General features: G+C 41.6%; 1 protein-coding gene across 1 annotated transcript in view; it reads left to right on the top strand.

Moving 5' to 3' along the window:
- The window catches only part of SUGT1 (SGT1 assembly cochaperone of MIS12 kinetochore complex), a 202,686-nt gene that overhangs the window by 27,415 nt on the left and 159,963 nt on the right, over positions 1–15,308 (top strand). The window contains exons 4-5 of the mRNA XM_089668800.1: positions 137–227; positions 9,517–9,586. Coding sequence (XP_089524926.1) covers positions 137–227; positions 9,517–9,586 — 161 coding nt within the window. The remainder of the gene's footprint in view (positions 1–136; positions 228–9,516; positions 9,587–15,308) is intronic.

Below are 15,308 nucleotides of genomic sequence, written 5' to 3'. Positions count from 1 at the left end.
TATTGTTGCTGTATTGTCTCCCTTTATATTGTAATGTGCTTTGCAAACTGTTGGCACTATATAAATCCTGTATAATAATAATTTATATTGTAAGGTAGTAGAAATCGGTAGACATAATTTTCTCTTTTAATTCCAGGAGCTAACAAAGGCATTAGAAGACAGATCTGACAATGCAGAATTCTACTGTCAAAGAGCGTATGCTCATATACTTCTCCAAAATTACAATGGTAATGGATTGCTTTGCTTATATTTTTCACACTTTATGTGGGCATAATGTAATACTGTTTAGAATATGTAAAATGTGTTGACTTTGAGCATTTTGTTTGCTGCTACTGAAATTTTTAGACAGAAAACAAATAGGCCATGGAAGAAAGCTTTTATAATTATGTACATCTAAATTTCCTTCTTGTTTTTATCAGCAGTGCAAGTTCTCTGCAGAAACTAGAATTTGTGACTTTTCTATGAGATTGTTTTGTAAGTGAATCCATTTGAAAACTGTGGTTTGTAAGAGCTGAGTTATTCAGAAATGACTGTGCAAATAATTATGGAATGCCAAGGTTAATTTTGTCAACGTGTTTTTTTTTTTTTTTAATATTGTATATTGTCTGGCTAGTTTAGTAACTGCCTTTATTGCAGTTACATTTATTGGGCTCTGATGCTCATCCCTGTGCCCTTTTTCCCAAAGTCTTAGGCACATTTCAGATGGGTTTTCTGCTCAGGTCTGCCTGACCGTTATTCATGTGTACCTGATCGGAAGGTCCATTCATCCCCATGGACAGCCAGGTGTAAACAGATCAGCTCTTCTGTTTAGGGGAGCAGAGGTAGCTGGGTGGAGTCCATTTATTCCCAGCCACCCATAGAACAGAGTGGGCTCTGACGGTGTCCGCTCTGCATATACTGTGTGGACATGGATGTGTCACCCACCTGCTCTGCTCTGATCAGGGGATCAGCAGACACATCCCTGGCTAATTGCAACGGAATCTGCCTCATGTGAAAGAGGCCTTATACTTTCCTGTTCCCACTACTCTGAAACCTTTGCTGTGTGGCTTGCTCCATGTGGTATCGACTTTTGAAAATCTTCACTGTCAGCTCAGATTCCTCCTGTACATTTTGTGCCACAATCTCTTATTTACTCAGCTTGAAAGTTTGTACTCCCTCGCAACAAATGGAGTATAAACTCTGCTTAGGGCTTAATCCTCTGCATTGTGTAAAAAGGCTGTTTGATCCTTTCTTTGTTCCTCCCTTCTTTCAAGCGACCACCTCTTCTCTCCTGATAAGACGGACTGAACCGTATGCATTTGCACATGCTCAGTTTGGTGTGTATTGCTAGAGAGGGTTTTTTTTTCTTGTGAGAGTGCATGTGATTAGCACAGGGCCAAGCATAACTGGTCAGACAAAGGTCAGGGGTTTCGCATCCTCCTAGAGTAGAAAGAAAACTCCTACAAGCCTTAGCTAGTGCTGGGCTGAACACTGATAGAAGTCACAAGACTGCTCTAACTGCTGATGAGAAAAGGTATTTAGCAGTTTATATTTACTAAAATAATTGCATTTCCATGTTCTGTGTACTGTGGGAGACCAGATATAGTGAATGCAGGGTCCTGGGTTTAGTAACACTGTAAGAATTAGGAGTGAAGGCTGTTCAGCATTGAGCAGGCCTTACAGTTCTTCATTAGCCTTCGGGTTCCCGGCACTGGCATTGTAAGTAAGCATCCGTGATGCCTTGTGGGTTCACAGCTGGTTTCCTAAGGTACATGTGCGAGTCGCTTTGTGATTGGTCTCATATTTTTCTGGGACCTGTGAAGTGTCCCTGAAGACTGTGGGGGGAAGGATGGGGGCTGAAGTTCCGTTTTGATTCACCGCAGCGAACGGAGCCGAAGTGGGAGCGGGTACCTGTCAAGACCAGGTACCCGCTCCCCCACCCAAAAAAAATGTTTTTTAATTTGTTTTTATTTAGGGTTATAACCACACTTCTGTTTTATTTGCAGTCTGCATCCTCGCTAGTATAGAGATTTTACTTTCCTTCCTGCTTGCAGAAACACAAGGAAGAGAGAAGAAATCTCTCAGGATATTGTGTGTGTGTGTGTGAAGAGATTTCCCAATTGGGAACTTTCTGCTCCTGGTTCTGTGACAAATTAAAGATTTTAGATTTCTGCCAGCATTCTTCCTGATGATATTGGGCTCAAGTTTGGAAAATGAAAGCAAATCTTCCCTACAGGGAGATGGCCATAAAAACCTGACAAAGTATAATCTTTCTCTATAGAAACTTTTCCATGGCAACATGTTCCCCATAGCACTGTCATGACCCAAGCCAAGCTAAATTAAATGGCTTTTGTACACGTGAAATCCTTTGACAGAACAGGTAATCAAGATTGTATGTTTGTCTTCTTGAACATGAGAAATGCAAGAGAGACCTCTGCTGGCTGCTATTAGAGTTGCTTATTGTGAAACTGAAATTATTCGGCACAGTAGCCCCAAGCTTCCCCTGCTCACCTCATTCATATGTAAAGTTAAATTTGGACAGTGAGAAATGTAAAACAAAGTTATGCTATTGATAGTACAATACAGTTCATTTTTTTTACATTTTTTTTGGTTGAAAATTCAGTGAAATAGCAAACTAAGAGTTTTTTTTTTTTTTTCGTAAGAGGTCACAAAAAACAAGTAAACAAAACATAAAAAGACAGTAATATTGTGTATAACCTATTTATTTATCTCTGGCTTTTTATATAGCATCAACAATCTACGCAGAACTTTACATACATTACATTCACATCAGTCCCTGCCCTAAAACCTAAATTGTAAGGTCCCTACCTCAAATGCATACGTGCAAATACTAGGGCCAATTTTAGCAGAAACACATTAACTTATCAGTATGGCTTTGGAGTGGGATTAAATGATAAGTTCACCTTTTGGACAAAAATAATAAATGCACTTTTTTTTTTTTTTGCAGGTAAAAAAAAATGTGCATTTTATTATTTTTGTCTACAGGAGCCTGGAAAGCATTGCACCAGTGATCAGTAAATCGCTGATGCCATGCAGGTCTGCAGAGCTGTCAGAATATCTGCTTGGCGTACGGGATGTATGAGCAAGCAGATATATTGACAGGAAGCTTTAATGAACTACCACGGCGTCAACAGCACTGTGGTAGTTCATTGGAAACCACAAACTCACAGCCACTAAGGCTGTCGTGCTAGCCCAGACCGTGATCTACCAGTCACCTGGCTGTGATCTGCTGGTAGATCGCAATTTACAGGTTGCTTACCCCCCCCCCACTTTACTGCATATACAAACTGATTTTACTGTTGTTGGTTTAGTAACACTAAACTACAATGGCAATCGACAGGGGTGTTTACCCTAAATCTACCTTAAGACCAGCATTACAGCAGTAATTGCATAAATATGTTAGTGGCTCCTTGACCCACTCACAGCAAGCCTGGGAACTAATTATTTGCTAGTGTCTTTAGGTGTTGGAAGTCTCCTTTACTGAATAGCAACTTTTTTTTTTTTTTTTTAGTTTCCACTTAAATTTTTTTTGCATTCATCTTTTCTATGCTGCGTACTGACCACTCTGAAGCTTGTGTATCAGTGCCCTATGGTGAGATCTTCAGGGACTGTAACCAGACCCCAGCAGATAAGATGCAGGAAAAGGCCTGCAAGGTTCCTTTGGGCACTGGATCCTGGGTTGGGCGCCCACCTTGGGTTAGCCACAGAGTGTTCTACGAGTCCAGGACACTCGTGAACTTATCACTGTGACCCAGTCCCTGAAGATTCTCTTGTATAGGGGTATGCCCTTCAGATGTAGGTGAAGTCAGGGGTGTGAAGGGTTAATTCCCTTCTCTCTTAGGCTTCTGTTGTCTCATTACAAGTCCTTGGTAGCTTTTGGTTTGGTCTCCCTTCCTCCATCGCTCTGCGTATGTGCTCATGTGAAAGGGCCTTGGGGACCTGGTGTGCTAGTCCTTCTCCTTTCAACCTTCCTGCACTTGAGTCCTGTTCTGATTGCTATAACTCTTCTGTGACCAGGGGTTACTCCTGCTGCGCAGGTCTTCTACCCTTTGAGAACTTAAGCCGGCAAAGTGCTCTACACTTGCTCCAGACAAAGCGACAGTCATCTTGTTGTGTTGCACACACATTTCCCAGTTGCTGTTTTCTCGTTCGTTTGTCTGGCTGGACTTTCAGACCTGCTACTTTAACTGCTTTCTTGCCTGGCGGACCACAGTTAGTACCTATTATAAGGATCCCCCTTAAAATATATGGCGCACCTTACAAAGAAGAGGTCTAGAACAGGGGAAAAAGGTCTTCCTTGGTGCTGTGACTGCCAATGGGTCAGAGAAAGTGGAACAGGCCTCGGGATTAATCCACTAATGCTTTGCTCCATTGATCCCCATAAGATTTTCTGCCCTCTTCAAACTATTCCATTGCCCCACCTAGTTTTTCACTCTCTCCTAGCCGAACTAAGGAAGGATTCTGCGTCTCCCATGTCTGCATTTTGAGGCAAATTTCAGACCTGATCCAACTAGTGGATCACAACAGTTGCAAACTCTCTTCTCCCCCTCTCCCTCAGAATCTGTTTCTGATGCATTATTGACTGATGAAAATTACCAATGTAGGAGAGTGCAGTCACAGTAGAGGATGTGGGAGGGGGGGTATGGAGGCTGATTTCTCGTCTCCTCTGAGGAGGAGGTGCTGTCTGCTAGGTTATCATGAAAACTCACATGCCATCTCAGTGCTAATTGATGAGATGCACTTGTGACCCACCAGAGCCTTTGCGACCTAAGGTGTCAGGCATGGATTCTCTTTAAAAGTGCAAATCGGCAAAAACCTTATCATTTACGTCTTCATGGAGGATGTTCTGTATGGCAACTGGCTGTATTCTGACCCTCCGAAACAGTAGCTGTTAAAGGACTTGTTTCTCCAAAAATGGCCTTGTTTATGAGGATGACTTCGCTATTTCATGTGTCAACAAGTCAAGCATGTCCTGGCTTTCAAGCACTTCTCAGACAAAGGGCCGGAGCCTCTTTTTCAAGACCTCTTTCCCTGGTTGGGACTAGTGGTATATACCTAGCACATGGCCCATGATTCAGAATACATATCTGTTGACCCTTGCATCAGCCGTTGAGAGTGAGGTTTATCTGTCCAGATGTGTGGACTCTTGTGGCTCAAGTATTGGTTGGTAGACTGGTATGCAAGAAGCAGCTGGAGTGTATTCCCTTTACGGCTGGACATCTCTTTGGTGATGACCTCAGTTTATTTATTAAGAAGGTCACTGGGGTAAAAGTACCCTGTTGCCTAATAAACAGTATTGTAAAGTCCCCAGACTAAGTCTCCTTCCTCTGTCCAGAGGTCTCCTTTCTCCCCCTGCAGTCCTTTTCCTCCAGTCCCAGACCAATTACGTCACAACAATTCTGTTATGTCATCCAAGCCAGCGAAGTCTGGTCGCAAGCCTTCTACTCGGTGATCAGATGCCCCACTTATTTGAGTAGGAATAGGTCTGTCAAACTTTACTAGTTTCTGGTCTCAGAACATTAAAGATCTTTTTGGTTTAGCCTCTCCTCTTCTAAAGTTACAAACTGGCATTCCAGGCCCTTTTTATTCCCTCCTTCATACCTTCTAATCTACCCTCTTCCCCACAGTGGGCAAGGTCTCTTCAGGTTGCCATCCAGCAGCTTCTTCTTTTCTTAGGGAGTATTTTGTTCCTGTCCTGACACGGAAGATTTTCAAGGTTTTTACTCCAACTTGTTCACAGTCCTGAAGCCCTAGATCTCAAGGGCCTCATAAGTGTTGGTGGATCCAAGAATTCTCATTTGCATTGGCCAGATATGTAATCGCTTTCTTTCAGCATGGGAACATGTGACTTCAGTGGACATCGGGTATGTTTGCATGTCACTTTTCTTTCCTTGCATCTACAATTTGACCTGGGCGAACGTCACTTTTCAGTTAGTGCACTGCCTTTTGTTCTGTCCATGGTTGTGCGGTACCTGGACTACCTGCTGCAGAGGGTCTGGCCAGCTCAGATGCTGTCCTCAGCAATTCAGTAGACCGTTCAGATGTTACAACCCCCCCACACCTCCCAAAATGTTATTCTTACTCGCTGCTTGGAGTATCTGCGTCTAGTCTTGGATATGACCCTGGATTGGGTATTGTGACAGACTGTGGATTAATTCTCTGAATAAAGACAATAAAGCTTCCCTTCTGTTGTGGATGGAAAGGTGTAATATTAATCTTGTACTGGGTAATGGTCAGTGGAAATATGATGGCTCTGCTTCAGACTGGGTTAGAGAAACTCTTCCACTTGGGACAGAAATATTTATCGCCAATCTTCCTCAAGAAATCTATGAAGATAAGTGAATTCCACTTTTTCAGACTGTTGGAATATTGTTTGAGTTTTGTGTTATGATGACTTTTCTAGTGGACAGCGAAAGGCAAACACCCGAAAGACAGCATGTGTAATGTACTTTGTGTATCCGGGCTGTCTGGGGTGGGCTCCTGGCTGGTCTGGGTGCGTGGCTGTCGATAAGCTTACTGATAATTTGATCACTGCTAGCTGTTAGATTACTGTTTGATTAGAAAACTGGTAAATGTTAACCGTTCATTAGATGTACTAATGATATTACTATTTACAGGTTGCATTTTTTTTTAGGGGCACTAATTGCTCCCCCTAAACACTCTTCGGTGATGCCTTGGGATCTTAACTTGGTGCTCTTGGCTCTGAAGGGTCCCCCCTTTTGAGCATTTGCTCATGAGATCTTCTTGCCAGACCTAACCTAAAAGTGGTCTTTCTGGTTACTATACCTCTGCTTGGAGGCGTTTCAGAGCTGGCTGCCTTATTGTGGTGGGAACCATTCCTATATAAGGTGGTATTTTTGACCTAGCATATAGCTAGGTCAATGGATAGATTTGCATCATTCTTCCTGTGTAACTCTAGCTTGACCCAGAAGAAGAGCAGTGGAATTGGAAAGGAGCAGTGCTAAAATTGGCCTATGAAGGTTGAAGTTTTAATGTAATTCAGCTGCCTCTGCCTCTGTCTCTGGATCTATGGGTTATTTTGTTATGCAGTTTAACTGAAGGTAACTTCTCCATTTGCAGGTTAACGTATGCTTTCTTTAAATCAAACCACAGGTTTACTTTGTTAAAGACCAAATCTACGTTTCTGACAATGTTTCATGTTACACTCGCATTTATTTAAGCATGGCCCCCCACTTATAAACTTCAGTTTATGAGAAATAAAAACCGAGATTAATCATTACTAGTATGCTAGTTCAAATTCAAAATGTAGCCCTTGTGATTGTATATATCCTTTGCAACTACATAAATGAGTGAAGTCATAGATGCCAAGAACCAAACCGTAATCACTACTACCATCCTGCAATGCCCATTCAAACTTAAACAAGTAGGTAAGGTAATTGCTCCTCAAGCTGTATCGACCCTCCAAAACATCCTCTTACTGCCTCCAAACTCCCCCCATAGCAAGGGGGTTTATTCAAATCCATTTGCAGAGCGGAATGTTTGATCTCTGAATACAAGCACTCAGTACTCTTTCCAACAACCGCTACAAATGACGGTCATACTGACTGTCCGTTCAACCCCGGAACTGCTGGGGGCATGGCCAGTATGACGTTGGGACCGTCAGAGCCCTATGACATCAGCACATTTTGCCATTGGGGTGGAGCTTGGCTGTATCAGGATGTAGCACCCCCAAAGATACCCACTTTTTAACATTGCGATCCTCCCGAACTTCTTAAAAGGGGTCTATACAGTTCACAAATTACATTCTTATTAAAATCCTCCCCATTGTAAACCTAGTCCTGGTGGCATTAGGATTACATATATTATCTTCATTGTCCCCAAACGCTTCACTAAAATGCACATATTGAACGGTGGACCAAATCTACTACCCAAGATCAACAAAACAATTCTGCTCCCCTTAATTTTCAAATGTCATATTTACCACTGTGCACAAGAGACTTTCATCTCCTAAAATAGAAATAGACCTTCAAAACTGAATGAAATATTATTTTTGAAGATAAGGCATAAACTAATAATTTATATAGGGGTAACTATAATAACCATCTATTTTTCTATATAAAAATTCATTTTTGCAAAAATAATTGAAGATTTTATTCTGTATTCAATCCTCTCGGAACAAATGTATTAAGACTATATAAATCCACTAGGAAAAGGAGTCCTAAATTCGCACATCACAGCAAAACCCTGTCAGGAAGTGTATGACAGCCTCAGCCTGGGCTCCAACCGGGCTACGTCCCCCAACATGTTTTCACTCCGCCCCCAGAGCTTAATCATGGGGATCCCTATGATTAAGCTCCAGAAGTGGAGTGAAACGCATAGGGAGGCATGGCCTGGTTGGAGCCTGGGCTGAGACTGTCATACACTTTCTCATAGGGTTTGCTCTGATGTGCAACTTTTAGGACTCCCTTTTCCTACTGGTTGTTTTGAGCCGGGATGAGCTCTGTCCTTGTTGGCACGCCCAGTGGTTTCTCATGCAGTAGGATCTGGTGGAGCCTTGAATGGCACCTGTCATTTTTGTGTGTATCACGGTATAAAAATCCACTGTTTGTTTTCTGAAAAGAATGGTATTAAAGTCAGCTTGTCTCTGTGTGAGGTTCAAAACATAGATGCCCTTTACTTTTTCAACCATTGAAGGTTGCAAAGTATTGGGAAAGTGGATTGCCAGGATCATTATTCCTTTCGTCACAAAGGTGTTCACCGACGCAGGCCCTTTGGTGTGATGCTTTTGTTTTGCTTATATAGAATTTGCTACATGGACATACTAAACTCTAAATTACCCCTGGAGTTGCACAACTAAACTTTTCGTGGTACATAGATTGCTCTTATTCGTGTCCGGGAACTCCCCCGTACTTCCAGAAAATGACAGACCTGGCAATGTCCACAGGGGAAACATGCCTTTTTGTTCTTGGATAGGTTTGACAGCCATGTTTTTTCACAAGCTCCAATTGCATCAACAGGTGTCCTTCTGGCTACTATTTGGGGACAAGATCACACTATCTCTGCCATAAGGGGATACCTTGTTAAAGCATGCCAGTGTTTTTTCATTATCCTCTGTACTGTTCTCACAGCTGAATCAGCCATTTACATATCCATTCACATGCGCACTACTAGTGCAGTGATATCACTGCATTTGTAGTCCATTGATGACTTCCTTCAGCCCTACGACTTCTGTACGGACATGGTGCTGGAGGAATAGTCTGCAGGAACATGTACATTGCACCTGATATCCACTGCCGTTCCCATTGGAAAAAATGAATCGCCACATTTTTTTCATTCTTAAATATATGGGAATTTTTATCTTTTTTTTTTTTTTTTTTTTTTTTTTCTTTTTAACAAAAGGTTGACTATGTCCTTAATGGTGAGATTTACAAGTGTTAAATTTGCTTTGCACCTGCATGTGTACACGTTCTATTGCAGATATTGTTTTCAGTCAGTGAATCTTCCCTGTGCAATCCAGAGCTGTGTTTGAATTTTCAATGCTTTGGTTTAATGCAGATGCTGTTTTGGATGCGAAGAGGTCCCTTGAGCTCCAGCCTAACAATGCAAACGCTTTCCTCCGGAAGGGGTATGTGTCAGTACTAGTTTTCAATTACATTTATTACCGTCTGCAAACCTCTGGCCATGCAGCGTTAAATTGGATATTCATCAGTGCTGCTCTAATATGGATGAAGTTGTCCTGTGAAAAGACGTGGAATACCAATGAGCTAATGAGATAGCATGACATGTATCACCTTTACACAGAGTGTTTTGCGTTCATAACTATAGTCAACAGCTTGAGTTGTCATATTCTGTATGAGGAAAATATTTACTATTTTGGCCATCTGTGCTACTGTCATGCATACCTAAATAATAATTTCCTGCTTTACCCATCAGTCCCTAGCGCTATATATATATATATATATATATATATATATATATATATATATATATCGGCATCCACAGTCCTGAAAATGGATGTTCTGATTATGTTCTTTTGCCTGTGGCAGCAAGAAGAAGAAAACATGAGGATCAGAAAAGCATTGATATGTTTAATGAGTGTATTTGATGTGAAGCTCCCCCACCGTCCACACTCTTCTTAAATCAGGCACATTTTTAAAATTCAGCTTCACTCTTATTCTGGATTACTTTGTTACCATAGAAACTGCAATTTGCAATTTTTTTTCTCTGTGAGGCTTCCTATTTGCATGATGTCATTGTATTGAGCGGAGCATGTAATCGACTACAAAGTGCCCTTCCTGCTCTGTTTTTTCTTATAGCAATGTAGTGTGCAAACATATTGGGTTTTAAAAGGTAAATACTGTGTTTTGTTTGTTTTTTGGGTTTTTTTTTTATTTATAAAATGTATCCATAAATTGTAATTGTTATGGACCATATTATTGTTTGGGCAAGAAAAAGACAAAACTTTTAAAGGTTGCACACCATTTTTTTTTTTTTTCTGATCAACAAATGTTCTGCTCCTTAAACTAGTGCTTTGTTGTCCATTAGGGTCTGATTAACAATTTTTATTAATTTAAGGAAAGATTTGGATTTTTGATTTGGTGACAATGAATATTTAATCTGAATTTTAATGATTCCGTTTCTTTCTTTTTTTTTTTTAATTTTGTTCTTCTCTGCTCAAAAAAGAAGTGAAGCAAGAATACACCATCAGGAAGGGCAAGGGCAAATGCTGCCTTTAAAGTGTTAGGAAACTTAAGTGTGAACAAAAAAAGAAAAGCCTAATCATTACATCTCTGCAACATATGCACATTTCCCAATGTTTTGTTTCTGAAAAAAAACTGCCAGTAAAGTACCTTTTGATCCTGCCAGAAATCCAATGAGATGCAGTGCTTTCCCTGCTTCACTGAAATCCCAAGCAGTGTTTGTCTGCTTTGCCTGAGTTCTCCCTTCCCGTGCTATTGAACACTTTACCCCTTTGTCATGGAGATGTGTTCTGTAGTAGTAGTAAAGAAGGGAATGGTTATTAAATGTGTCAGTTTTAACAGTTTTGATCCCACCACTATGTAGTTGCTTCTTACAGTTATTGATAACTTGTGCTTAAATTCTTGATTTGACACACCCAAGAGTAGATGTGGTTACATAGAAACATAGAAAAGAGTGGGTGGTCCACTGAGTCTGCCCATTTTTGTTATTTTTTTTTGTCGGAGTATAGATCTAAGCTTGTTCCAAGCATGTTTGAAGCTATTTACTGTTGACTGGCTCACTACCTCTCGAGTGTTAAATTCCTATCGCCCTTCCAGGCAAGGAAGGGCAAGCAGCAGGGCTCACCTGCCAGGTGGAAGCAATCGTCGGCAGCGCTGTCGCTGATTGCTTCCAATACAGTGCCAGCCTCCACTCCCCCCCTCCCACTATCTCCCAGGCTCCGCTTCATCAGCTAGAGAGGAGGTAGGAGAGCGGACACGTCCACTTTGCTTCCCTTCTTGTCCTTGCCCGGAAGTGATGTTATGTCACCTCCGAGTCCCCATTGAGAGAATGTAATGCGGTGCGATATGCTCTGCATTACTTTCAGTTTAGCACAGGGGAGACATGCAGGGTCTTTTAGAAGGATCACTTATAGAAAATTTAGGGTACTGAAATCCGTCGCCATTTCACGAGCGCACGCAAATTTAAGGTTTGACAAGTTGGATATCTATTTGCGCGATGCAGCCTCGTTTATATTTTTTACCAAAAAAGGGTAATTTTTTTTTTTGCCCTAAAATTAACATGCTTGTATTTTCACTGAAATTTTGCGGTAATAGCATGCAACATCATAAATTGGAACTACCACTTATTCTCTAGGGTCTCTGCTTTCAGAAAATTATATAATGTTTGAGGGTTTTATGTAATATTCAGGCCTAAAATGATTTTTTTTAATCCTGTGCAAAAAACCGCTCTGGCAGCGAAAAGGATAAGATTGACACTCCCCTTTCCTGAGGAGCAGCCAGTCGGTGCTCATTACACTGCAAGGTCTCACCCCTTCCTGCTAGTCCCTGGGTGCGGTGCTGGAGACAGGCAGGGAGGGGAGGAGGAGGAGATAAAAAGCACAATGTTAAAAATGTTACACATTTAAGTCACCATAAAACGCCTTTTGTTTTTAAAACAGTCCTAAAATCATCCCTGATTTAAGTACGATTTTGGTTAAAATGTATTTATTTTTTCATCTGGACAAGTAGATTGTCATGAGGGACAAGTAGATGGGGACACCGATTTAGTCCCCGACAAGTAGTTTTTTCAAAAATTTCCACATCTATGACCTCTGCTGGAGGCTTATTCCAAGCATCAACTACTCTTTCAGTAAAATAGTACTTTCTGAGATTGGTTTTGAACTTTCCTCCAGTTAGTTTAAGGTCATGTTCCCCGTTCTTGATTTAGTGTTCAAAATACTGCCCTCCTGATCCTTAACCTCCCTAGCGGTCTGATTATGTCCATATTTCTGTGCTGAAAGCGGTACATTTTTTTGCATGGAAATATGTATTTTTGTTATTGTAGGCCTGTAATTTTTAGCAATAACTCACTGAAATCTGTCCGAACAAGAGTCTAGTAAGCATCCTGGGTATGATAAAATTTGAAAAATGAAATCATAAATTATAATTTAATAAATAATCATAAAAACTAATAAATTTAATTCAATAAAATAATCAAACCAAAAACACTGAAATTTGAAATATAGCGCCAAGTTCTCACATCACTGAGCAAAGTCGCAAAATCGTTTTCAGTGTCTGATGGCGACTTTCCCCACGAATCATTACTCAATTCTGCAAGTGGTTCTAATTTACTATTGCTATTCTCTAGCTGGTCTAAAACTGCTTTTGACCTAAAGGGACGCTTTTTGGACTCCATAGACCTTTCTCAGTTTCCAGGCAGAAAGAACAGTAAAAATGCAGGCAGGGCGCAGGACAAAGTACTAGGGACAAAATGTATGTGAAATGCTTAGTAAAACATTATTGTATCAATGTAATTTTAGTATATTTAGTGAATGTCACTTTTTGTCATTTTCAAATTTCTCGCCGTTCCGTCCCTATGCGTTCGGACGCTCGCAGGGGACGGAGCCCAGAAGACAGATACCGGAATCCGCCGGAGGACATTGCCGGGGACACTGCAGGAGGGACATCGCGGGAGCGCAGGACAAGGTAAGTGAAGAAGGGATCCCGGAGCAGCACTGCAGGGTATTCCCGAGTGTAGCTCAATGTTACCGCTTGTGGTACTGAAACTTTACCCCGAGCTACACTCAGGAATACAGGCAGAGAGGTTTATCACCCCCTTGTTGTATTTAAGTTTCAATCATGTCTCCCCTTTCCCTTCTTTCCTCCAGACTGTTCCTGAAGGCACTCTTGATATGTTTTTTATCCCCCAGATCTTTCACCATTTTTGTTACCCGTCTCTGGACTTTCTATATTATCAATATTTTTTTGTAAGTGAGGTCTCCAGTGGTTGTGTGATGATCACATACAATTGCAGACGTGGTTATCCTATATCTGCCTTTACAAGCTGTCATGTTCAGTAGCTGAGTAGATATTGATTGCCTGCAGTTGCAAATATCTGACACAAGTTCCATTTAGCAGCACATTTGGAATCAAATTATCTGCCATGTATTCGCTGCTCTGCTCGCAAAAAATACTTTTTTTTTTTTTTTTTTACCCATTCATGGTTTGGGATCTAAATAGAAATATTCAGCCAGATGAAGGGAGGTGGTGAAAAAAGTACAGCATCACTATTCAAGAAATACTTTGTGATCCTACCAACTTTTGGTGAACAGTAGTAAAAGTCCTAACTGTACAGTGGAGAATACAGGCAAAGTCTTCATAGACCATGGGCTGTAGGCTTGTACCTTCAGGTGATTGGACATTGGCAAGCTTTTTAAGACAAGCCCCAGCCCAAACCCCCCCTCCCCCAGGAAAACTCTCCTATAACGCTATCCCACTCTGTGAGTCCTCATATTTTTTTTAACTTGCATCCTAAGGTGATGGTGCTTTTCTCCTTAGCTAAAAATCCCTCTTGGCTAAAACTTATTTTATCTGCAGATTCTTCAGTCAACTACTCACTGTCTTATGCCACAAGTGCACCCGGAAAGCACAACCTTCATAAACCTTGGAAGCTGGACCCATACTGCATGCTCTGGGGATGGCCTGTAATGTTGCTTCAGGCACTGGATCCTGTATGGGCACTCGTGTGTAGTCAGCCACAGAGCCATGATCCATCCCAATAGAACCTAGTTCCTGAAGATCCCTGTGAGGGTATACCCACGAATAAGGGCAAAGCCTAGACTTTATACATAGTCCAGCATTGCAGACAAGTAGGACTAGGTCACCCTATATGCTTCTGACTATTCAAGACAAGGGTGATATTTGAATTGCATTCACTACAGTGTAAATGTTTCAAATTTAGCCCTAAAACTCAACTACTTAGGGCTTGATCTCCGATGAATGACCACCAAATCACAGGTTGCACATTCTTCTGCTACTTTTGCCTGTATCTCTTAAACGGTACTCAGGTGCTTCTTCCCACCCCAATCCACAAGGATTTGCTACAGTCTACACTGTGTTCTGGATATGTTTACCCTATATTTCACATCCTGCTTGGAGTATACCACAGGGCAGGGGATGCTCTCAGGGAGCCACTGCAAAACCACAGGCAAACGTTCGCTCTGCCTGCACAAAACTCAATCTCAGAGTGGCAATGCACCCCTGGATCTGGAGCTGGCTCTAACTCCGACCTCCACATCTGATACTAGCTCTATTTCAGGCGCACAATTAGCAGACTATTTGACAAAAGCAGAATTCTCTGCAGTTGTCACAATTTCAATTAACAGAAAACAACCATAATACAGCCATTCCTTCTTTATCCAGGGTTCAAAAACACCATTCCTTTTAGATAAGATGTATAAAGGGTTGGTCAGGCCGCAGACTAGGATACTACCCGTACACCAAACTGTCAAAGATATTGTCTTGAGAGAATGGAAGAATCCTGAGAGGTCTTATCCGCTGGGAATACTGATGCTTGGATGCATAGAGTAATTGATCACAGGTGTTAGAGTCCCTGGAAATGGTCAGTAAGGCAGTCGCCTACTTAGCAGACGTTGCATTAGACATGGTCAGAACATCAGCTAAGACAGCAGTGCCTCTCAACTCTGCCCAGAGTGCAGTGTGGGTTAAGACCTGGGAGTATGATCAGACATCAAGAGCCTGACTCTGCGGTCTGTCCTTTTGAGGGTTCCTTGCTGTTTGGCTCAGGGCTGGACCAGGTGCTATCAAAGTCTGCCGAAAAGGGGAAAAAATTCCCCATCAAGGCCAAAAAAGGATAAGGGGCAGAAG

This window comes from Staurois parvus, unplaced genomic scaffold, assembly GCF_062004578.1.
Source record: "Staurois parvus isolate SC_StPar_1 unplaced genomic scaffold, SC_StPar_1.0 ptg000064l, whole genome shotgun sequence".
Classification (NCBI taxonomy): Eukaryota; Metazoa; Chordata; class Amphibia; order Anura; family Ranidae; genus Staurois; species Staurois parvus.
Note: the sequence above shows the minus strand (reverse complement) of the source record. Positions and strands in the feature narration are given on the sequence as shown.